We start from the raw sequence: 25805 nt of genomic DNA, 5'->3' as shown, positions 1-25805 counted from the left end.
GCTAGCTTTTATGTCTCCTAGGCAATATCTATATCATGAGATAGGAGAAGGGTAGGAAAAAGAAAACATCAGTATAGTTCTTCTTCACTGCTTTTTAAAACTTTCCATGATGGCTGACAGCTTTTCCAGGGCCGTGCACATGCAGAGGTAGTTCATGACTCCTTTGGAGTACTGCTTAGAACCACAGCATAAATTGTGATTTTGTTCATAACTTCCCTATCAAACTGTGACAGAGGCTTTAGCAAAAGGTAGGGCAGCAGCATCCTCTAAGTGTATCATTCTTTTTCACAAGAAACGTTGTTTATGACCCCTTGTTCTTTTTGCTACCTGATTCCAGCAAGCAGTGCCAGCTTGTTGTGAGGCCATTTAACTAGATTATAAATATTATTACCCAAGCTCTGAAATACCCCCCTGCACATTACATTATTTCAAATATTTTAATCCTTTAATCTGTTCACTGTGTGACATCTGGGTAGTTATCTGACATAATAATTCATGTTGACTGTGTGTATCGTCATGTGTCATATGAGAGGAGTGCCAAGCAGTCATAGAGAGATGAGGATTTAGTTAAATGCCCATGGGGCAGTGCCTTGGATCAAGGGAGACCTACCTGCATGTGGCATATGACCAACTTACCACCAGTGCAGCTGTGTAAATTCCTTGTATGAGTGTAATAATATCCTCAGATAAGCACCAAACAGAACAGGAGGGATGAGATAAACTACTAGAACCCAAGTTACCAAAGCACATTAATATTTACTTGGTATCTCTTTATACCCTCTAGTCAGCATGACAGATGTAGCTGTGTTTTAAGACATTATAATTCATTGAAAAAGAGGCTTTACCTCCCTCCCCTCCCTAGTAATATCAGATGTTCACTGAGTATATCGGTGAGAGGAGGAGGAGAGCCAAGTGCTGTTGGGAGAAGAAGGCAATTATTCCAGAGCCTCCTGATGGGCATGTGCTCCTTCCTTCCAGCTTCACTGCTTTGGCCATGGGCTGGGGACTCATGGGACATGGACCAGATTGAAAAAGTAGAAGCAGACAGATGGTTATTTGTAGTCATCATGTAAATGTAAATCCTATAAAAATGTTTTCTTTCAAAGGCCCTGGAAGCTGTTGTGGTGAAAAGCAGGATTAAGCCATGGTTATCTAGCCTAGAATAATTTTGACCCCACCACCTTTCCTCCCATCCCATAAGCGTTGTTTTATCTCTGGTTCCTTTAAGCAAATTGCCAGAACCTCAGTCAAGGAAATTAATTTGGTTTCCACATGATTCCCTGAGCTTACAAGCACTGGTTTGCCTTTGGCCTGGATTTGGGCCTAAGCTGGCAGGTGCTGGTGAGCAGTTGCCCTGATAGCAGGGATTTCTTTTTGTCTTTTTTCCTAACTCTCGCAGCTGCCTGGCCTGGAAGTATTTATCTTGCTGCTGCTGTTGTTAGGTGTCATTGCTTTGCATTACTGCCCTCGTGAATACCTGTAAGTGGGCATGCAGGGTTTTGCATCCCTTAAAGACTGATGTGACAGTTCATAGACATCTATCTTGTTTGAGCAGCACCAGCCTTGTTAGAACTACAAAGAGACTTATCAAACTTTAATTAACTTTTGTCCACAGCACCATCATCAGCTGTACGTGCGACCTTGCTGTCCTTTCCAAGCCGATAGCCTCCCAGTGCCTTCCAAAGAAGCAAAGCCTGGGAGCCTTGTGCAGCTCCAAGGCCGCACACGTGGCTGAGCATGAGGGAGTCAGCACTGCTACCAGCCTGGTGGAGGGAAGCAGGGGCCAGGCCGTCAGCTCTCTGTCTCTTTGGTGTCCTTCATTGCATGTACGCTGAGGGCAAGCGTTAATGTTGGATTACAGCAAGAAAGTATGTGGGGTGAGGCTGGGGAGCCTAATGCCAACGCTTCACCTCTTGCAATGAATTTTTAAAAAGCCCTGAGGAGGGCTGGATTTGCGAGGGAACAAAAGCCTCTTGCCAGTGTCAGGAGAGGGGATCTCATGCTAGCAGTTATGCGGAAGTGTATGGCAATTGTGGATAATTGGCTGAGGAATATTTTGCAGGTCTCAACCATTTTTCTGTTTTCACAGATGATTGTGCTATTAGATATGGTGAATGCACTAAGCTGTGCTGCAACTTTTCCATTATCCCTCCTAATATGTGTGAGCTCCGATCCCTCCTTCTGTTGCTTTCTGTGTTGCTGAGGTCTGCTGCAGTACCAGGGCAGCTGAGCAAACCAGCCAGCACCCCAAAATCTCCTCCATCCTGAGCCCTTGCATCTCACGTGGGTTAACATTTGGATGTGCTGGGATAGCTGCACTGATCAGATTAATCTGTGCTTTGTGCTGATGTTGTTATATTGTGATAGAAGCACTGAGGCAAAGAAATGGCAGCCTATGCCCTCTATTCTTTACCTTTTTTTTTCTGTATTCTTTTCCTTCCTTTACCTGGCTTTTTGTTTTTATTCTCTCTAAACTTAATGTTCCCCCTTTTCTTCTCTGATTTGTTTTCTGTCTGTATTCCACGCATTTTTCTCTTATCTTTCTCTTTCTATCTTAACTTTATTGTTACCTATTTCATTTTTCTCACACAACTTTTTTTTTGTTTTTCTCCAAAACACAGAATAGTATAGATGGAAATATTGAGATATATCTATCCAAGATTCACATATGTGTTGAGGAACAGAGCAAGATTAAATAAACACTGTTGTGTCATTTTTGTCTTCCATCAAGTCACATTTGTGGTAGGACTTGAGTAAAGGAATGTGATAAAATCAAATCACCTCTTAGCTTCATATTCTGTGGCTGATTGGAACCTTGCACAGTTGCTGGAATGATTCAGAGAAAGTTAATGTAATTTGCTGTGTATCACTCCAAGAAACTGTGTTCTTCAGTTTCATGTAACATTCAAGGAAAATGATTTCCTCGGTATTGCTGCCAAGAGTTAGGAGTGGGAAGGATAGTCATTGTGATGTTGGAGCTGCTGATTTTCTGGGGATTTTCCACTAATGAATTTGCATTGGAGTTCTGTAATTATATAAAAAGTCAAGCCAATACAAATTAATATTATTTTTTTGTGTTTTGATAGCAGAAGTTTGCCAATTGTGTGAAAGAGAGCATATCACTGCCTAGAAGTACTTTTTTTTCCTGTGTAGCATAATCATACCAGAGACACGTGAAAGTGCTTCCCAAAATAGGTGCTTCCATAATACCTTTTTTTTCCTCATTCTTTCCCTCAGGCTGCTGAGGTATCAGCTTTCTTGGCTTTGTTTAAAAAATGGTGTAATGCAAAATCATAGAATCATAGAATGGATTGGGTAAGAAGAGACCTTAAAGATCATCCAGATCCATCCTCCCTGCATAGGCACGTTGCCACCCACCAGCTTAAGCTGCCCAGGGTCCCATCCAACCTGGCCTTGAACACCTCCACGGATGGGGTACTCACAGCATCTCTGGGCAGCCTGTGCCAGTGCCTCACCACCCTCTGAATAAAAAAATTTCTTCCTAATATCTGATCGAAATCTCCCCTCTTTTAATTTAAAGCCATTCCCCCTTGTCCTATCACTATCAGACCACGTAAAAAAAAGTCATTCTTCTTCCTGTTTATAACTTCCTTTGTACTACTGGAAGGCTGCTATGCGATCTCCCCTGAGCCTTCTCCAGGCTGAACTAGCCCAGCTCCCTCAGCCTTTCTTCACAGGAGAGGTGCAGCCCACTTTCTTTAGCATAAGTACTTCTATGTTGTGCATTTTGTAAAGTTATTCCGTTTGATCTTGAAGCACTATAAATTCTACTTCTGTCGGTTTAGTTAATGGAAATCAAAAGTGTTGGAGTGTTTGGTATTAATCAGAAATATTTTGAGTTGAGTCTTTCATTATCTGTTGGAAAATGTCTATCTATTGGATATGTTACTTAAGAAGAATATGAGTTCTTGCCAGAGTTGCATCCATTGCCAACTGTGTCAATTTTATTTTATGCTCGAAGAGCAAGATGTAAATATTCACCTTTTTACTGTTAGGAAAAGAATTGGGTGCCATTTAATTCCCTCCTTCCTCTGTGATCTACGTGTATATCACAAAATGCAGAACAGTAAGTTACCTTGTATGTCATTTTGAGTGCCACCTTTATACAGGTTACTCACATTAGCCCATTCAGACAGAGACCAGTTCTTCTATGTATTAATCATATTTTCTTGTGGCTTATTACAGAACAGAAAAATATTCACTTCCAAATGTTAAAACGGGGCACATTTCATTAATATTGAAAGCAGTAAATTATCTCTGCTTATGAGATGAGACAAAGCAATTTCTCCTGAACTCTTCCTGACTTGCTATTTCACTAAGATACAGTGTTTTCTAATTTCTCAGAGGGCCCTGTTTCCATTAAGGGCAAGAACTGTTTAAAGTCTGTAACGAAAGCCTTACATAGCTGAAATTCATGGAGGGGAAATGCCCTAAATTCTATTTCAGTAGGTCATCTAGAGAAATTTTCAGTTTTATGTTTATGAGAATGTCGATCAACCAACAGACTAGGGCACACGTGGAAGAATAATGATGTAGTGGATATCATAGTAACATACCAAAGCCAGCTGTTTGTACCTAATCCTTCTTTATAGGATCTTGATTTACACAAGAAGCTAACGTGCATTGCCTAATTTAATTTTCGAACAGCTTGGTACTTTAAATGCTTTTTCCTTTCAAAGTTATGGGACAACAGTAGTCAAAGTTGCAAAAGTATTAAGAACAAAAAAAAAACCAACCTACTACTTTTACAAGGAGTATTGCTTCCTGTAAGGGAAAGTGACCCTGTTAAGGGTGAAAAGACTAATGGGTGCTACAGATCTTTTATTTTTTTTCCTCATAGACAAGGATGTCACTTCAAGTAACGTTTTCTTCTCTCCCTCATTTACTGCATTAGTGCTACGAGATGACTTCCGTCAAAACCCTACAGATGTTGTGGTGGCAGCTGGAGAGCCTGCAATACTGGAGTGCCAGCCACCTCGTGGACACCCTGAGCCTACCATCTACTGGAAAAAAGATAAAGTCCGTATTGATGACAGGGAAGAGCGGATCAGTGTGAGTACATCTCAGATGGCTGTTTATAGGCACAAAACCTGCATTAAAAGCACAGCAGCTGAGCACAGCAGACTGTCTTTCAGTCTTTCTCTGTACCTGATCGCGCACACCACTGTAATGGAGACAAAAAACTGCTTGGCTTTGAAGTCACAGAGTCGGAGTAGGACAGGCTTTTAGGATTTGCTGTGTTTTGGCAGTGGAAGTACAGACAGAGGAGCCATGGATTCCAAAACTGAAGAGACAGGGAAAAGTAAATCCAAATGTATTCATCTTTCCCATAGAGACTTGTTATTATACTTGTCAGTTTTCCTCTGTTTATTCTTTCTGATTTGTGTGTCCAGCTTGAACTTCCTGAGGCGTGCTTTGTGCAACTGTTATAACTGAGTTGTGTTAGAGCAGTAGATTTGATTGTGTAAGATACTCTGTCAAATGTGAGCTGTCCCACTTTGGAACTTGGCAAATGTCTTGGACAAGTTTGGCCTTACCTTTTCTTAACCTCAGTTATTTGTTAAATGAGAACAGTATCAGACCCTATATAAGAGAGGTGTCTTAAAGGTAAAACCAGTCATATCAATGAGGTACACAAATGTTCTATGTGGAAAAAAAGCCATAACTGAGGATGATATTAGTAAGGTCAATTTTAGTATAGAAATTGGGCTGTGTATTCTAAAGAAAGGCTGCAATTATATTATAAAGAGCAATGTTCTTGAATAGGAATACGTAGTGAGTAAATGAATAATGATGGTATTTTTGCGATGGTTCATTTTTTGTACTGAATGAAAAAGGATCCTGCACAAAGGTTTAACCTGTCAAGTGACTGGAAATGATACCATGCTATGTGCAAACTGATGGGACGAATTAAGGATGCACAAACATATTTAATTCCTAATTTTTAATATTATGCTTTTCACTATTGATATTAATTTAATAAAGGTTTTTTTGTTGATGTTGTCTGTGGAGATATGTAATTCATCCAGTGCTGATCTTATTCAATGATGAATTACTGTTAGGAAATGTATTCATTGTTTTGGATGTCTAAGAATGGTATTTCTAGCTGAGCAATCTAAGTAGTTGCTATTTGTGGTATTATGGCCTGGGTCATCTACTCAAGAATAGAGGATGAATGGAGAGTGGCAGAGAACTGTATATCACTCCTTGACTCTTAGGCTTCTTTGGCTATATTCCTAGCTTATTTTGAAGCACTGCATTCGTGTTCTAACACTTATTGTGTCTTCATGGCCTGCAAATTTGTTTCTTTGTTTCTTTTATCTACCCTGCTCATTCACTCTACAAATATTTGTAGCCAGGAAAATATTAGGCTTTATGGGAGTAAGGGGAATTCTCAGTTTGGTCTAGATTCAGTCTGTTTACATCAAGGAAAAGGGAAAATCTGTCTTACTCAGCGAACAAGGAAACTGTTCAGGCAACAGTAACAATGAAGTGAACTAACTAAATAAAACTAAATGAAACTGCCTTTTCCTTAAGAGAGATGTCAAGAGTGCTTTACATATCATCACGCAAGAAATGCAAGCATGCTGTACTGGCAAAGAGACAGCAAGCAATGATAGTCTTTGAAAGGTAAAGCATCTAATGAAAATTTAAAAAGACACATTTAAAATCAATCAGTAAGACAAAATGTGTTCTAGATCATCTTTAAAATATTAAAAAGAATGGGATAATTATTTTGTAGCCTTACATATATTTACAAATGGAATATTTAAATGCCTAAATTGTGGAGCTTGCTTGCCTGAGCATCTAGTTTTTTCTGATATCTTCTGTTTATCTGAATTGTAAAATATATTTCTTGTTTTGAAACAGATTCGTGGTGGGAAGCTAATGATCTCCAATACACGAAAAAGTGATGCTGGCATGTACACTTGCGTTGGAACCAACATGGTGGGGGAACGAGACAGTGATCCAGCAGAGCTGACTGTCTTTGGTAAAGTTACTCTAGCTTTTGTTTCTATTTCACTAGAAATGTTATGTATTGGATTGATCTAGGGGGACTCATCAGAATATGAGACAAAATCAGGTTAACAAAATGCAATAATATTGGTTAAGCTGCATTTTGCAGCTACTGGTTTCAATGACTACAATTTAAAGTTATAGAATGGTGGTGGTCCAAGATTTTCCTTCAAAGCAGATTGTTTAAATTTCTTTGGAGGTCCTTAGTTTTATGCATATGCTTAGAAGTGATAATACAGGAAAATAATACTCTCCCTTTCAAATTTGCCAAATGTAATTTAGCCACTTCTAATACAGTTGATAGCACCTACCTAACAGAGATTTGGACCAGCATTGCCCATTTAAATAGTTACTTACTCATGAGAAGTTGTGAAATCAAACCTTTGTAGGGGAGCATGGAAGAGCTCAATGGACCAGTAAAAAGTCATTAGAGAAAATCCAACATCAACTTTTTGAATATATAGTGATATTTCTGTTATTTGTCTTTTAAAGGACACAGAGAAGCTTTTCATCCTGAAAACCAAGGACATTATTTTGGGTTTTGGTGTTGCTAAATGAATCAGAAATGGATAGGAGAGGGTCCAGAACTAGAATATAATAATACTGATCTTAGGGCTGGGTGCATCCTGCTAACAACTGGATAAGAAGCTGGGCCATTAAATCCTGCTGTGGTTCATCCTGTAGTCACAACATTTCTATTTACCAGTAGCTGTGGTTCTGTGGGAATCAGTCGAGAGGTCTTGAGCAAACAAAAGAAAATCAATAAAGAAAAAAGCCTTCATTGCTAAAAAAAATAATTGCATACATACAAAAAAGAAATAGTGTTAACGTTCCTTCCTGCTACACCTCCTTGATAAAATACTGAAATTCCAAACAAGATTGCTTGTAATTCCAGTAAGACTTTCCAGAGATACCTAAGCTACTTTGTAAAGTAGATGCTCCTAATTTGCTCACCTAATGCCTAATACTGTGCACTAGAAAACAAAATCACAAATATTACTGTCTGTATTTGCATATATGTACAGTTCAGCATTTTTGTCCACCTTAAAAGGTATATTGTGTGTCTCACTAAAGAACACAGAAAAGTTTCTGCTTGACAAGATTTGTGAGTGACTTGAGGATTTGCTGTTCTCTGATACTACAAGACTGTGAAGGCTTCCACTCTACTTATTTTGTCATGTATTCATGGAAGCATATGACTGAAAAACAGAAATAGTATACCTTGCAAAAAATACAGAAAGGATCTCCATTAAATTATCATGTCCTTCACTGACACACTGTTGAGGTTGTACCATTATATAGATCTTAAAGAGACAGCATGACATATCTTCTTCATCAGTTTAAGTACTAATAATCTCTGATATTATTCCCTGTGGATAGCAAGTACATTGCGATCCTAAACTACAAAGCCTTAAGAAATCCTTAAGAAACTAATTTGCTAAAAAACACTGAGATGTAGGAATAAAAATTATGAAATATGCATGTAATTTTATATCATACAGAGCTATGAAAAATACTATGTTTTTCTTGATATGTAAAACATTACCTAGTCAACTACAGTATTATGATTTTGGGGGGGCTTTAATAATAGCAGTCAACTTATAAAATACAGTCAAAGTCAATTTTGTGAGTACAGAACAAAATTAGCAATTAATGAAATAAGAAGCTTTAATTCTTTCTTATGATGCTAGTCTGTTTAAAAAAAAAGTATTTAAAATTCACTTCTGGTATAGTATCTTCCTATATCAAATTCCTCTTCTCTTTAGGTATTCCCTTCATATCTTCCTTTTTGCTATAAGTAGCATGCAGGATGAAGTGACTCAAGTTATAATCTGTTGTTTGATGAGGTAATTCAGCTCTCATATGCCCCTTCCCTGGCTGCCACCTGGCCCTGAAACTCAGTGTTGGCATATTGGGCTCACTGCATAGATGTGTCCAGGTTAGTCCTGGTCCACTCTATACGAAAGAAAATGTCCTGGTTTTGCCTTCCATCAGCAGAACAGTTGTACTCCTCTCCCATAGTACAGGCATTAGATCCTGCATGGGCTCATGCATACACAAATGCTCTGGAGGGCATTACCCATGATGTTTACAGGAAGCACTGGATCTGCTGAAGACAGTCCAATCAGTCTACACAATAAATGGTGATTAGCTGGTTGATATTATTGTTTTTTAGTTTTGTTTGGGGTTTTTTTGTTGTTCTTTTTGTTGTTGTTGTTTGTTTGTTTGTTGTAATAACAAACCCAGAAAAACCTTTCTGTACGTTGAGGACAGCCTTAAAAAGCACTCTTCTCTGTTGGAAATTTCACGCTAGGTCACAAGCCTTTCCAGGATTCAGCCACTTGTTACTTTTGGCTCTGCAAGTTTTTCTGCAATACCTGAAGTTAATTTCTGCATATCACTTCTGACAAGTCTCTGGCTTCCTGTGCAATAAATTTATCTTGAGGCATTGCCTGTGGAAAAACTGAGTCAGTATGCTGTTAACTGGTGGCCCAATGGGAGCAGCATGGAAGCCTAGCCTAAAAGATTACACCTTTCCTGGAGTTAAACATAAAAAAAATAATAAAATGGGCAAGAAAACCCTTGAAAAGAAATAGGAGAAGAAAATAAATTTCCTATAAGTGGAATGTATCCACTCAGATGGGTACCCATTCAATAACCTTTGCTGAGAGATTTTTGACAGTAGTGCCTGTACAGCTCTCACAAAACAAGTCATTTTTTTTTCCAACCCCATTTGCATAGAAAACATAGTTTTCAACATCTAGGCTCTCACCTGGGATGAGGATGTTCAAGCATTCTGTTAGCATCTGCGCAGATTGCATTTCTTTTATTCTCAAGATACTATTCTTCAGCAAGCAAAAAAACTGTGAAAGTGAATGCTTTCAAAGGAAGATATCAAATTGATTGTGTAAGCAGAGCTTCCCTAAATTATTCCTGTGTTTGAATAGTGACAGCAATGGCATTAGATTTTGTTAGTCTTCTTTTCCTAGGATAGTTGCCTTTTTTTGCGTTTATGATGCCCCAAGATGTAATCTTGGAGTATAGCATGAAGACAGATTCTGTCAGACCTTGAGGTGGCTTTTAAGGAAGGTTAATAACTAATCCATCAATCCTCACATTCACAGAAAGAGGCAACATAGCACTTTATTACTATGGACACATTTTCTAAATGCCGAATTCAGAAGCATGATACAAATTAGGCTGCTTTGTGTCTGGGTTCATAGCCTTTGGCTGAACAGAATTCAGGCAAGATGAAAAACAGAAATAATTTCATTTCAATTTGTAAGAAAGCTAGGTTTATAAACACATAATATGGAGCGAGAAAATAAATAAAGCAATAATTACTGTTTAAGTTAACCTTTTACAATTTTGTCATACTATCACCCTGTTCTCAAGTAAGTTTTCAAGATGGTTTAACTATTTCAGACTCCTTTTTGTTCCTTTGAACTTGAAAAGTTATGTTTGAAGAGAATGTACAAAGGTATATCTTGTATATTGATTCTGAAGTTCAGTGAAATCAATGAAAGCCTTAATATATCAACTTCAAGAGGCTGGCATTAGGCAGTGAAAAAAAAAGTGAGTTATATTTAGAATAACCTCAAAAGAATATAAATTGTAACTAATAAGAGTATGGAAATATCTTAAAAGATATGTCAATTCAGACATATTAAAGATTGTTTTGTGCTAGTCTTTGATTTTAGCTTTGGTACCCAAACCTTTATTCAGCTAATAAGGTCCTGTGGGATGGAGAGGTACTTTCTTCTGGTGCTTGAAGAAATATTTGTGTTTGATGTTCTTTTGTTATTGTCAGACTGAAAGAGATACCATAGTTCCAGCAAGAATATACTGTGATGACATGATGTTAGAGGAAGAAATCCAAAAACTCCTTAATGAAGACATCGTGGCTCATTTTTCTTTCCTGAATTCTGACTGTGTGGAAGGCCCTAGCAGAGTCTTGTCGCATCATATCTTGCAAATTAGTCCCAAAAGATTTCCCGGCCATGTGGAAAACCTGCCTAAATCAAGTTTACATTCCCAGTTCAAGACAGAGACGTTAGCAGTGTGTATTTTGTCTTTCAGAGCTTAACTCTTCCTGTTTTTCTTCAAATCCTTAATACTTCCCATTTGCAGCATGTTTGTGGCGGTTCGTAAAGAAGCATCGTAGCTTTGCAGTGTTTCTTATCCACTGGTACTAATAAGGTGCAATAGGATGGTACAACAGTGAAAAAGAGTTTGATCAAACTGCAGATTTTGTATTTATGCTCGATAAAAACTATCCCTGCAATTAACACCTAGTTAGATATATACAATGCAAGGAAAACAGTAAGAGTAGAAAAAAATAGTTTTTGTTAGTTCACAAGCACTTCCTACTATGCTCTGTGCCCTCACTGTGCAAGCTCACTGCATCTTGGCTAGCTCAGAAGTGTGCAGTGTCTACATAAGTTCTTATTTTTCAAAAACAAAAAAGTGTCTAAAAAGAAGTAATAGAAATATATCTTAAATAGTAAAATGTGCAATTGCAACTGTATTTTCATTTCTTTGGCTGACATCCTAGCATGCTATCCTCTTCCTCATCTTCATTTTTGGCAGAGAGCATGCAGCACATGTTACAGGTAATGAAATATTTACATTATTGACAGCATTTTGAAGTGAAACTTGCTTCCAGTCATCAAATGCGTCTTTCTTTACTTTGCATCAGAACACTAAGGTGAAAAAAATTGTTTTTTTTTTCTATTTGCTATTAAATCCCTCCCCAGAATCATCCTTTTAACTCATGTTTTACTGCTTCTTCATAGAACAGGAGAACGTTTTCAAAAAATGATGCCTTCTCTCTAGCAAAAGAGAAAACAGTTTTAAATCAGATTGAGTCTTCACATTACCATCAAATCTTTCACTCTAGCAGTTGCCTCAGCAGACAAAATATATTAAGGTAGTTAGGATCATTTTAATTAGATTGAGATCCCATATATGGCTGTCTAACTTTTTGAGGAACAGAGAAAGGGCAATAATACATCTGAAGGTCATCTGAATCTCTCTAATACAGTGTGATACACAGACCAGTTGTTAAATAGAAGAATAATCGAGTTTTGAGGTTTACTTGTGTCAGCACCCAAAGCAAGGAAGATTTTTTTAATGTTTCTGGCTTGAATCAGTTCTGTGATTTTCTTCCAGTGCATATCTCAAGCACTGCAACATACTGTAGGTGTCCAGATTGCAGTAACAATCCCCTTTTATAACTGCAAGCAAAGTTTATTCTGAAGTTATAAAGGTCACTCTGATAGTACAACTGTTTGATGTGACATATAACCATGGCCTATTTTATAGTTCTAGATTTTTAATATTCGTCAGAGAAAGCCTGGAAAGAAGGTACTTTATTTACTCAGTAAAAACGTATAAAATAATTGTATTAAAAGTTTTATAATGTTTATGTTTTTAATTTATTACCCATTGTTTTTCAAATATATTATATTTTGAAAGCCTTTGACTTCATAACAATATCTATTTATACCACAAGGCTTTATTTATAGGCAAACTTTTTCAAAAGAAAAAAACCACGGTATATTTTCTCAGATTTGCCTCTGAAACCATGCTTGACCTGGCTGTGCAAAGATACATTTTCTATTTAGCATGCTCAGGCAAGCACTGCTCTGTCTCCTGAGAGATTAACATTGTAAGCAAGTTATGCAGGTGACTCAAATCCAGTTAATCTAACATAAAGAATGTTAATTGCATTAGCAATGGCATTCACTCTGATCATTTTATAGCTGTATAATTAGCTATTGGACATATTCAAGGCATTGTCTGAATGATACAAAAACATGAAACAACATGAGAGAGAACTTGTTCTTTCCTGAATCACACTGTGAAAAATGTAGAGATAATGGAAAAATGGAAATAGCAGTTACTGTTATTTGCATGTCATTGATAACTGTGATCTGTATTTATAAAGCTATTTATTTTCTGGCAAATTTGTAACTATTTTGGAAAATGCAATTTTTAAGAACCTGATCTGAAACAAAAATATATACTCCTAAGTTGTCTTGGTGTGGAATCAAGTGATTTACATAATGATCTTTTGGCCATTTACTGTTTCATCAGCAGAGTTCTCTTCAAAATATGATAGGAATTTATTTTCTCCTCTCCTGTATAGAAGCGTTTATAGCCACAAGTAGCAGTTTCATAAATAGTTACAGGCAGCTTTTGTAAACATGATCAACAATCATTTCTGTATGCAGATCATAAGCAAATATAGAGGTACATGTGGAGTTATTATGTTCAAAGTGAACTAACTAGAGCCTTTCAATCACCTATAAGGATGTTTATCGGGATCTAATTTCTTGGTTAAGGATCATCTCTTGAAATAAAAATACCAAAAGGTAGAATGTATTTTCTGTGAGCTAAGGCAGGTGTTGGACTGAGCTCTTTTAGGTGAGAAGTTGCGGAGAAAAACTTACGGAAAGTTTAGTTAACATATTCCCCATTGGATGCACATCTTCACAGACAGGCCAAGTGCATTGCTTAGTGCTAAGGCAGATAGCTAATGCTTTTGTTACTTTGACCAGTTTAAATGTTTGTCAGATTAAAAGGACTTTATCCAGAATTTTCTATGCTTGATGTCTACTTTAGCTGATTTTTTTTATTGCTTTTTAATTTTCACAGAATCAGAGAATCATTTGAGTTGGAAGAGGTCTTTAAAAGTCATCTATTCCAACTCCCTTGCAATGAGCAGAGACACGTACAGCTAGATCAGGTTGCTCAGAGCCCCATCCAGCCTGACCTTGAAGATCTCCAAGGATCTTCTAACAGATATCTGGACAACCTGTTCCAGTGTTTCACTACTCTTAATGTAAAAAAAAAAACCTTTCCTTATATCCAGTGTAATTCTCCCCTCTTTTAGTTTGAAATCATTTCTCCCTGTCCTATCATCACAGAAGCTGCTGTACAGTCTGTCTCCTTTTTTCTTATAGTCCCCCTGTAGATATTGAAAGGTCCTCAGAGAGCCTCTTCCCCAGGCTGAACAGCCCCAACTCTCTCAGCTTGTTCTCACAAGGGAGGTGTTCCATCCCTTGGGTCATTTTTGTGGCTGTCCTCTGGATGCACTCCAACAGGTCCATGAATCTCCTGCACTGAGGGCTCCACATCTAGACGCAGTACTCCAGGTGAGGTTTCACTAGCACAGAATAGAGGGATGGGATCACTTCCCTCAACTACCTGGCCACACTACTTTTGATGCAAACCAGGATACATAAGGTTGGCTTTCTGGGCTGTGAGGGCACATTGCTGGCCTTCCATTCAGTACACCCAAGTCCTTTTCAGCAGGGCTGTATCTCTATCCTTTGTACTGATAGCGGGGGTTGCTGCAACCCAGCTGCAAGACCTTGCACTTGGATTCACTGAAACTCGTAAGATTCACCTGGGCCCACTGCTCTATCCTTTCTAGGTCTCTTTGGGTGGCATCTCATCCCTCAGGTGTGTTGACCGCACCACACGGTGTCATCCACAAACTTGCTGACGATGCATTCAATCCTACTGTTTATGTTATTGATGAAGATATTAAAAAACATTGGTCCCAGTACTGACTCCTGAGGAATACTACTTGTCACTGATCTCCATCCGGACATTGAACCATTGGTCACCACTCTCTGGGTATGATCTCAACCATTGAACAGTCCACCCATCAAATCCATATCTTTCCAATTTGGAGAGAAGGGTGTTATGGGGGACCGTGTCAAAGGCCTTACAGAAATCCAGACAGATGACATCACTGGCTTTTTTCTTGTCCATTGATGCAGATACGGAATCATTGAAGGCCACTAGGTTGGACAGGCAGGACCTGTTCTTGGTGTAGCTGTGCTGGTTGTCCCGTGTCACCTCTGTCTCTTCCATGTGCCTTAGCATAGCTTCCATGAGGATCTGTTTCATGATCTTCCCTAGCATAGAGATGAAGCTGAGAGGGCAGTAGTTCCCTGGGTCATTCTTTCTACATCTGTGTGCCCAAGTGCTACTGCAAGCTTCAGGCTCAAGCTACAGAACAAAGAGAACAAAAAGTGGGAGACCAGGAATAGCTTAGGAGAAACAGGGAGAACAAAGTCTGCCCCTTAGATATTATCTCTAGCACCCGGGAAAGTGCTGTTGATTCTTGAATGTGTCTGTTGTTCTGCTGACAAAATGTATTTTTCTCTGCCTTCAAGTAACGCTGCTTGTATTATGGAATTCCTATGTGATGCTGCATCACTGATATAAATAATTATTAACAGTTTTTTCATATTCCTTATTTTCTGCCTTAGTATTTCAATTTGTAAAAGTGGTACACATTGTATCAGATGCAGCTGAATTCAATGAAAGCTGAGCTTTGAACATATAAAATGAATGCTAAATTCTCAAGAAAAAAATAAATTGACAGTTTTGTGTCTGAAATTAGGCATGAAAATTTAGCAGCCATTTTTTACCTTGCTTTCTTAGATCTCTATCACACCCCTCCGAGAGGGGCTGTGAGAGTATATGAATTGTTTATGAAGTATTGAGATAGGTGTAATGGAGATGAGGAGGAAAGTAATAATTCTTTCTTTTAAGAGAGGTTTGAGTAGTACAACAGGAGGCCACCCACTAAACAGTACAACAAAAGCAAAATATTAAACACCTGCTCATTAGATGAACGCCAACAGTCCGGAGATGTTTGGGGGAGAAGTGGTATGTGATCATATAATTGCAACCATTCCCATAAGGCAGAAACGGAATGAAGAAAAGGCATAGAAGCAGCCTTAATTTTGTCACTTCTGGCATTTAGGTGCTGCATGTTAGATTTTGTAGCCTTATTAATGTTCTTCTAATTCTTTTTTTTTTTTAATTTGCATATCTAAAACATCTATAACAAGCCTATAAATGGAGCTCTGTAGTTAGGAAAACAATCTGCCTCAGTGAGAGTCTGGTATTACCTACATCTGTGTAAATTTTGAATAATTTTCTAAGTGACATCATACCCCTCAACTTGCTGAGAATGAAATGTGAAACATAGTGTGTAACTGGTTTTAAATGTCTTTATAATAAATCCCTGTCTTGAGTGGAAATATTGCCTCGTGTAAACCCAGTCTTATAATGGTTTGTCTCTGGCATAAATAATTTATGACAATAAAAGTGTGGTATGGCTGGGAGAGGACAGAACAAAATTTATGCAATCGAAAGGCAACTTGGAAACTAACCCCGGTGACATCCTTTCAAATGAAATTACCGGTACTTTGAGTTTGTACCACTGTAACTGAGATCAGATTGTGGCTCTGCATCTGGATTTCAAGCCGGCCTGTGCAACATTATGATGATTAATAATATTTGTAGCTGTGCAGACTAACATAACAAGGGTAAACAGAACTTATTATTCAGGCTTTAATTTATTTTTCCGTGATGAAGTTAGTGATGGGGATCAGTGAAGATTTGACCTCGGCACAATAGCCCTCAATTGGCTGGGACACCTAACACAGAGTTTGCATTTTCCTCCGAAGCATCAAGGTATTGATTATTGCCAAAGGCAGGATATCTCTGCAGGCAGCTCATATATTCCTGGAGCAGACGTAGCTTTTGAATCACATTCAGAGCATGCAGCAGTGCAGAGCCAAAGAGTTCACATGGAGGGGCATGATCTGGAAGACGTCCCCAGTGCTGTGACAGGTGGACAGCCGGTGTTGGCACGCACTTCATGCTAGTGGCGCTCGGCTTTTACATGAAGGCCAGACGTGACAACCTCAGCGTCTCCAACCCGGCCTCTCTGTTCTGGCTGCTGATGCACATCATCAGTTCCACTTGTCTGAATTGGTGGAACTCAGCCCTCCTTTCTGTCTTCTGCGGATCAGTAAACAAAAATTTGCTGAGAAGTCAAAAGTTTTCTTTTAATTTCAGCCCTCTGACTCACTGAGGAATTTTAATGTCTCTTTTCAAGAGCGGCCCACGTTTCTCAGGCGACCAATCAACCAGGTGGTGCTGGAGGAGGAGGCCGTGGATTTCCGGTGCCAGGTGCAGGGGGACCCGCAGCCGACCGTCCGCTGGAAGAAAGATGACGCAGACCTACCAAGAGGAAGGTGAGAGCAGCATTTGTGTTTGTGTTTGCATTCAGATTTCCACTGTTGAGTAATTCTGGAACCACTCTTGACTGCATGTGCTTGTTGTTTGACATCACAAGCAAGACCTGTTTCCCATGTTTCTGGTCTTTGGCACTACAAACCACGTTCTAGAGCCAGATGAGCAGGGAAATCCACTCTGAGCTGCATTGTCCAGGTCATGGATTCCTGTGCAAGGAAGAAAACGGATGCATCACTGTTGTGAACAGATGGCTGTTCTCTGCATTTGCTGGAGAAAACTAAAGATGTCTTAAGGCCTGCGCTAGCAATAGTAGCCTTCATAAGGGGGAGAAAGCTCAGCTGGAAGGGTCCAGACCTTCTCTGTCACACTTACGGGGTGCATTAGAGGTAGGGCTTTGCTGGTTCTTCTGCTGATGTTCATTGTATCTCAGAAAGATCTCTTCCACCGGAGAAGTCAAAAGAACTTCTGACAGTTTTATCAGAAGTGGAAAACACTGGGTTTACTCTGTTGGTCACTAGTATTACTTCTAATTCTCCAAACATTGTCTTAAAAAAAGAGCAACTGTGATGGTGTTTCTTACTGGTTTAACCCTGTCGGTGTATATCAAAAGTGCTGAGAGCACACTGCTGAGACTGGGCCTAACTAAAACAAATTGGAAGTTTTGGTCTTCTTTCTTCATCACAGCATGCCTTACATCTGCACCCCAGCTAGGCAAAATGTGATAATTCCTTGGAGTCATACAGCACATGGTCATTGTTACATTTAGGGTTAAGATCACTTGATTTCAATATCTAAATCTTGAATAAAACCACAAAACTCAAATCAGAGTATAGCTGTTTTTGCTTCCATATCCTCAACTCTATGTCTGATGTGAACATGGAATTATTTAATTAAATAATAGTGAATGTATTGTGCTGCTGTAATTTAGTCTTACTGCTTAAGTTTTAAAGCATGCCTACTTCTAGGTCTTGTAAGCAGAACAGGCAGTAGAGTGGCAGTGGCTTTGATTAGGCTGCGTGCTGGGTTAGGTTTTTAAAATGGCTTTATGTACCTTTTTAATATATTGTACTGTGAAAAACGTGATACTGTGTGTTTTGAGGTAATTTCTTCTGTCCAGTTGTGATGTCTTTCTTTCTAAGAAATGTAACAGGAAATGGGAACAGTTTTCATAGTGCTTTTAACATCAGATACCTTCTGATGATATTCAAGTTCAGTCTCAGAAACTGTTCATTTTTTTGCAGCGTTTTTTTTCACTGCTGAAAAACAGTTAATTAACTGTCTTTGGGCAACTTCAAGTAGAAAACAGGGCTACGTCTTCAGTTATGTCTTCTTAGAACATCATAGGGATGGGTGAGTAAGGAGCAAAGTTACAGAATCTCATGCTGGAGGCCACCTTGGGTGATAGAGGACTGCCGCTGCTATTGCCTATGGTAGAAGGTTACCACCATATGGATTTTGATCATCTAGTAGTCCAGTATCAGTACCTTAAAAACAAACACTGATTATCAGGATCGTATGTTTTCAAAAATGTATCGGTTGTATAACAGTATACATAAGCAGAATCATCAATGTCCGAAGAGTGGAAATTTCCAAACAATGATTCATGTTGTTTAATTAAGGAAGATAAACCTGAACTATCTGAAATAAATTTGTTTTCCCTGATTTTTTTAATGCAAACAAATTTTCCCAAGTGTGAGTTGAAAGAATAAGGTGAGAAAATGAAAATTTGGGTAGAAATTTCTTGAGGTTTTCCTCCTTGATGAAATATAAAATTTTCTTTTTTTGAGGTTAAAAAAGAATATCACTTTCATTTTATGAACTCCTGTATTTTAAGCATTTTAACATCAACAGTGAATTATGAAACTTCAAGGAATTCCCTTTGTTATAATTCCATAAATAAATAAATTTTTCTGAGCAGATCTGTGCTGCTATTTGTCTTACAGATTTCAGAGACAATTTCCTCTTTCTACAGCTAGTGATGTTCTTCACACATTTGTCTTTTTGTTTTTTGGTTGTGGGGTCTTTTTTGTTGTTGTTGTTCTTTTTTTTTCCAATAATTTCCTTTTGGCCACATCCCTAGATTACAAGATAATTACAGTAAGTACCTGCTTCAATAAGTATTGCAAATTATTATAATTTTCTATTGTTAATTCAGTTATCAAAAATACCTTGGTCAGTAATAGCAAAGTGGGATAAACTGAATACTCGATATTTGTCTGCATTTTGTTTCCATAATCCATGCCAGAATCAGTGATACTGAATCCATAGTCTTTCAGAAATCCTTCTCTATTTTTCTGTCTTACTTCCTTCTAGCTTTTTTAGTGACATATGTGAAAGCAAAGAGAAAAGCAATCGCAGTAATTTCTGGTGGCAAAAAACAGTATTCTTCCACCGATTGGTGTGTTGAGTAATAATTGGGAAATAATTTCCAGCTATTACAGTTTTAATTATAAAAGTCCCCGGTGAACTGTAAACATCTCCACTCACAGTTGGACTGGGGGGAAGGAACAACTTCTAAAGAAGTAAATGTGTTTGAAAATATGAAAATTTTAAAAATCTTAATTTAGGTATTTTGTTTAATTGGCCTTGTAATAACCCAGAAATTTATGAACAATTATGCTTTGAAACTAAGAACAGATGGGCATAAGTTTATTCTGAGCGTGCAGATCTTTATTCCAAATTTTTACTGTTTTGAATTAATGATCTAAAACAACTGTCAGTCTATATTTTTGAATTTAAGACCTAAAAGTTGTTCTTCTAGTGAATATTTCTAAAGTGTCTGCAAAAAATAGGTCTCACTATCACTCAGAGGAAGCTACTTTTCCCAAATCCTATAGGTATGACCTGAGATTTCAAAGACCTCTGTACACATCATGGAGCTTTTCTTTATCTTTGGACAGGAATTAAGAAAGCATTAGGAAGTACCAAGTGGAAGTGGTGGTGTGAATTATGCACAATAACTGTTTTCTTAGGTTTTTCTAGTTTTGTTTTTTTTTTTTTTTTTTAAATGAGAGCTGCTCTGAAATAAATGCCTCCTGTTTCACTGTGTTGGCCTGTGACAAGAGAGACGAATGTGGTGGAATGGCAGTAGAGGTTGAACCTTCCCACCAGTGTTCCATTACATTTTGCTGCCATGTAACAGATGGCAGCAGAGGGGCAGTCTGACAAAATAGTGTCTGGCATGGAAGTGCGTGTGAAGCATCCATTTATATTCATCAACACTTGATGTACTTTTATGGAGACCAAACAGTGAATGTGAGCACAGTGAGGTGCTGGCTGCTGTGTTTCAGTAGTACTGACAGCCACATTTCAGACAGCCATGCAGATTTTTACAAGTGTGGCATGCAGGCTCTTGTTCATCGCTGGCAAAAATGCATAGCTCATGGTGGTGACCATGTAGAAAGACACTGTTTTGTAGCTGAGAATTTGCTCTATCAAACAGTATTACTGTGCTCCTTGTATCTGTTGTAGTTTCCATGAAAATAATTAGGAGGCATTACTTTCAGAGCAAGCTATGTATATTTTTGTAATAATTAACTGAATTATTTAGATCTGAAAATTCTTTTTAGATTCTAAACCAATCCCAACAAATTAATATCTTGCTAAAAATACTGATAATGCACCAATAAGCAGAAACAAAGGACAGTGTGAAGTGTGGGGTGTACAAAGCTTTTTTCCAGAAGCTGTCCATTTTAAATCAGTGACAAAAGACTGAAATGCATTGTGAATCCGGGATAGAGGCACATGGTGTATATTTTATTTTAATTGCTCTAAAAAGTCAACATCACACCATACCTTCCACAGTATACAAAGGCAAGGGGAATAGTTAATCAAGTATGACTCATGTCAAACTACTGGAGGTGAACAGGATATTGTGGGGTCACTAGTCTTGATGCTTTTGGCTGAAATACTAGGTTCGCAACATGAATGGTGTTTCTTTTCATTATAAGCACCTCAAGGAAATGGCACCAATAGTGTACTGAAGCAACTCAGCCAGTTGCAGCTATGCAGAATGATCAGGAAATACTGAAAATTAAATAAAAATCATTTTTACACTTTGAAGTCTTTTTCTAACCACATGTTCAAGTAGCTTTCCTTTGATGTCTCTTTGGCAGAAATAGAGACTGTACTTTCCTGCTAAGGGTCTGATGGTCTCCTGTGTTGTCAGAAATTCAATATGGCCTGAATCAACTCTTGATTCATCTGCTTTTCATTCCTAGTAACAAGAAGAAAGTGATATTACTTGAGAGTCTCCAATATGAGTGGCATATCTATGACTAGCACTTTAATAAAATTTGAATAAGGTTTGTACAGTGTTTCATGTCTTCAGATTTTCTAGCAGAGTCGAAGAGAGCAGCTGCATAGTCTGTAATTACATAGCAAGTAATAAGGATATTTTTTTTTCAGGAAGTGAAGAGATTTTCAATTACAAGTTAAAATTTATGACACACTATAATAACTGTTTAAACCTTTTACACAGAAGAAGCTAGCAGTGCCAGCTCTTTGGGAAAGTGAGGTTAGCTCAGCAAATGTATTTTTCAGTTGCCTTAAAAATGACTGAGTAGCAATCACTTGGGTCTTTTTTTGCATTCCAGCAAAGAACAGCTGGCTTAGCTCAGTAAATACATCTCTAATGAAATTACAACCTGCTCTTGTAAGTTGCATTTACAGGCATTGTCTGATTAGATGAATATTATAGTAGAAATGAAGAGTGGCAACTACACCAGCAGGAAGACGTATTTGTTTTATGGTACTGCCCACACCGTGGAAGAGTGTAGGCAGAAAAATCAAGAGTGATGCTGCAGAAGAAAAACAGTGTGCAGTTTATCAAGAGTATATTGTGCTGAGAGATTGTAGGTTCTTAGATAAGACAGAGCAATGATACCCAGCAATGAAAAACGTAGTTACTAAAAATTAAAATTATTCATTAAAAAAGTATTTGGGAAAATGCATTATTTTCTGTTTTTTAAAATTACACATATTTAAGTGCATGAAAGTATTGTCATTGATTGCTGAGAACTGTAAACATTTTATTTAACTTCCATAAATAACAAACTAAGGTTTAACCTTAACTACGGTTGAGAGTTTAGACTTAACTTATTCTTAGATATGTTAGAGCCAAATAAAATCTTTGTGGATATTAGTCTTGCTATGTTCTTAAATCTGGCCTCTTGTGCGTAAAAAATAATTGCATACACATAGGCTGGACAGAAATTTTGTCTGTCACTCTTCTGATAGGCATGCATTTTCACTAAGTACTGCAATTTCTGTGCCTTTCTCCATGGCTTCTTGTGGGGTCAAAACTAAGGGGAGAAGATCAATGATAGTTTTGTAGCTGTCCTCTAAGTACAAATCTTTGAAACAAATTTAAATGCTGTTTACAGCAAATCTTACCTCAATAAACTCTGAAAAGTTAATTTTTTAAGAGGACATCCAAAAAAGGCCTGATGGCAGGAAGTGTTCTGCATTTGTATTTTTGCACCATCACAGGAAATGTCTCTGTCAGCCAGAGAGACAGTAATTTTTAAGAAATAGTAGAACTGTGAGTTCTGTGAGTAAATACAGTGCTACATAATTCTGTTTGTATTCTGTGGATGAGATAGTGAGGTATTTAACTACAGCCTCCTCTAAACACAACCAAGAGGAGAATGACCTTTCAATGAAATATGAGCTAATAACACTGCAGTACTGTGTGCTTTGGCCGAGTTAATCTCTGTGCAGATTGTTACAAAATGCAGTCTAATGTGTATTGAAAATTAATCAGAGTAAAGAGTGTGTTTTAGTACTATAATAGATATAATCTTTGGTTACATCAGCAAATTTCTGTTGCAATTAATAATAATTAACAGTTTAAAATAAAGGGTCAGGAAAACAGGATGTCTTTCATATTAGCTATATTACATGTACTATTCATCACCTCTGGTTAGAGGCAGTGTGATTTGCATGCCCATCTTTTGTTTTCTAAGCCAGGCATCAGAGATTAACTCCCTCTCCGAGGAGCATAAGGGAGAAGATTGGATGTTCTTAAATAGCATGTCAAAAGGAGACAGTGGAAGAAAAAGGTTTAATATGGTGTTTATATTCTTATGTACACGCGGAGGGAGTAGAGACAGTTTGCAGAGGATGTTGTTATGTTGGGTTTAATGTGGCACATGGCTGGCACATGGCAAGCTACAATACAACTTGGAAAGAGGCTGTGTTGCCTACCAGAGCAGGTGAATTTCAACAGCATGCAGTGTGTGTGTTTAGCTGTTATGCTGAATCATTTGAAGACACTTCTGTAAAGCCAGAGAGATCGTTTAGAGATAGAGAGATGATGTGTAGTAAAAGGAAGGCAGGGACTGGCTTCGTTTTTTGCATGTAGCATCAAAATGGCATACCTAATTGTTGGTTCTTTTCATTCAGTATCTCTGTTTTCTGATGGGTGTTTTGCCTGCCAGTAATGCCTTCCCAATCTGCAAGTGGAAAAATATTCCTTATGTTTCCTAAGGAATAAATGGCCATGTGGAAATGTAAATTAGAGTATTTTTTGACAATTGAAATCCCTCAAGGCATGGCATTGAATAATGTCCTGTAGGTGTATCATCCCACAGTTACCCCAGAGGTCTGCAGTCTAACCCAGCAGTTATCTGCCTTTTATTTGTATGAACGATTAAATGCTGTGGGCAAGAGTGTTTGATATGTGCTTGTGCTCGACTGAGCAGCAGAGAAATGGTTAATAGAACTGACATTTAAATTGGCTTCATGTTAAGTGTCAGATCTTGCCACAGCTGAAGAAGAGCTATTGTTTCATGCAGTCTGTTTGCGGGTGCATGAAAACTGTCTCCAGTTGTTTACATAAGGGTCAAGGTTGCAAAAATAGTTTTACAGCCCCACAAAGAACAACCATAAAGGAATCATGTCAACTAGCAGCCTACATGTTTTTCTCTTTATGCTATATGAAACATTGATGATCTATGAAGTAATCAGTGGCAATGCACTTGAAATACGATTGCCATCAGTGAATTGTTTAGTTTTTATCCTCTCTTATTTAACATCCTAAAGCTGTTGCTGTTTGAAAACTAATGGAGTCACTAACAGTTCTGAAGGAAAATTTAATACTGGCAGTAAGAGTCTCACACTTGGATTTTTCTGAATTTTCCAGTCATGAAAGACGGAAATAAATAAGTCCTTCTGGCAGGAAGAAGACTCAAGAAAACTTGATGTAGAATTTTGCTCAGATTACCTATTCTGGTGCTTGAATCTTTCTTTAGTATTGTAAAAACAGTATAATAAATAAAAGTTTGTTAATCACATAGTTTATCCATTGGATGTATAAGTTCCAAAATATTGAGGTAGCATGCTTCCTTGAGAAGCATAAAGATATCGAGCACTTTAGGCTTAGTATTATCAGTTTACTGACTATTAAATATAATAGAATGAAAAAGCATGCAGTTTTTCTGGGAAATGTTCGAGAAAGAGAAGCTGGTAGTTCTACTCAAGCAGGAGTAAAATTCGAGAGCTGTGACCACAACATTATTGATGCTACTGGAATGGTTGGCCCAGAGGGATTTCTTCTGTTTTAGGTACATTTTATCCTTGTATGGAATATAAACTTTGTCATCTCAGTTAAAAAAAAAAAAAATTGTCAGTGAAAATAGTGAAAGATTAAAGTTTTAGCTTTGAGAACTATTTTTCAGTTGCTATTGTTTTTTGTTGGAAATGACTTAATATTAGCAAAAACTTACTTTTTAATAATATGTTTTCTGACTCAACTGTAATGTTGAAGGCACTTTGATTAAAGCACTAATGTGACTTATTTAATTACCACTTCATGATTGATTAATGATTCAAAATACAGATTAGAAAATACTTCAGTTACTTCTCTGAAAAGTTTATCATAATCATTTGTTATGCTTAAGGCAAATAATAATAGGCTAGCACAAATTGTTTGTTTCAAACTACTCATAATGTGTGTGTTCATATTAAAAATATAGTAATACATAAAACCATATTTAGAGAGTGCAAGATGCCAGTCTTGGTGCAGATCTTCTTATTGTGTTCCAGTTACTTCAGTATCCCTTCAATTTTGTAAAATCCCAAGTGGACTAAAGGATACTTTCAAGGACTGGACCACAGTTCTTATAGAAAGAAAAAACAAAATACTGTTTTTCCATAAAACTAATCTCCTTAAAATTAATTCCAGTGATGTGCTGAGCAGATAACCATGAGAATCAAGGGTGTTTTTCTGACATGAAAGTATGATATAGGCATTAATAATACAAACCTCCCCAAGCGCCAGACAAATGTGTCTCATCTGTGAGGTAACAGACTACTTCTGGTGACAGGAGGGTAGGTCTCCATGCCAAGTCATTACATGGTCTCTTAGCTCATACTTCTACTGAGGTTCCAGTTTTTCAAATATGGAGGTCTGTCTGGAACTGAAATCAAATCAGAAGCCCATTTTGGATAATTATCATGCGGTAATTCCCAATGAGTACTTCTCTGTGCAAACAGAGTTGTAGAGGCAAAAGAAAGCCTCTGTCATTTTAGAACGTTTACTAAGACATAGCTTCCCAAACCTGTTTTGTTCTGAACTTCTATGTGTGTTCAAATTATTTTAATGGAAATAAAAAAGGAGTCCCATTTTTCATTCTTGGGTTTCTTCTGAGCTCATGGCTGCTGATTTTGAGAAATACTAATCAAGTGCATTCACA

General features: G+C 37.7%; 1 protein-coding gene across 8 annotated transcripts in view; it reads left to right on the top strand.

Moving 5' to 3' along the window:
• The window catches only part of ROBO2 (roundabout guidance receptor 2), a 461596-nt gene that overhangs the window by 301172 nt on the left and 134619 nt on the right, over nt 1-25805 (top strand). For all 8 annotated transcript variants that reach the window (XM_021403192.1, XM_021403137.1, XM_021403173.1 and 5 more), the window contains exons 3-5: nt 4916-5073; nt 6892-7012; nt 16970-17108. In XM_021403192.1, coding sequence (XP_021258867.1) covers nt 4916-5073; nt 6892-7012; nt 16970-17108 — 418 coding nt within the window. The remainder of the gene's footprint in view (nt 1-4915; nt 5074-6891; nt 7013-16969; nt 17109-25805) is intronic.

The sequence above is a fragment of the Numida meleagris genome, chromosome 1, assembly GCF_002078875.1.
Source record: "Numida meleagris isolate 19003 breed g44 Domestic line chromosome 1, NumMel1.0, whole genome shotgun sequence".
NCBI classification, from domain to species: domain Eukaryota; kingdom Metazoa; phylum Chordata; class Aves; order Galliformes; family Numididae; genus Numida; species Numida meleagris.
The sequence above is the reverse complement of the archived record's forward strand: the minus strand, read 5'-3'. Positions and strand labels throughout refer to the sequence as shown.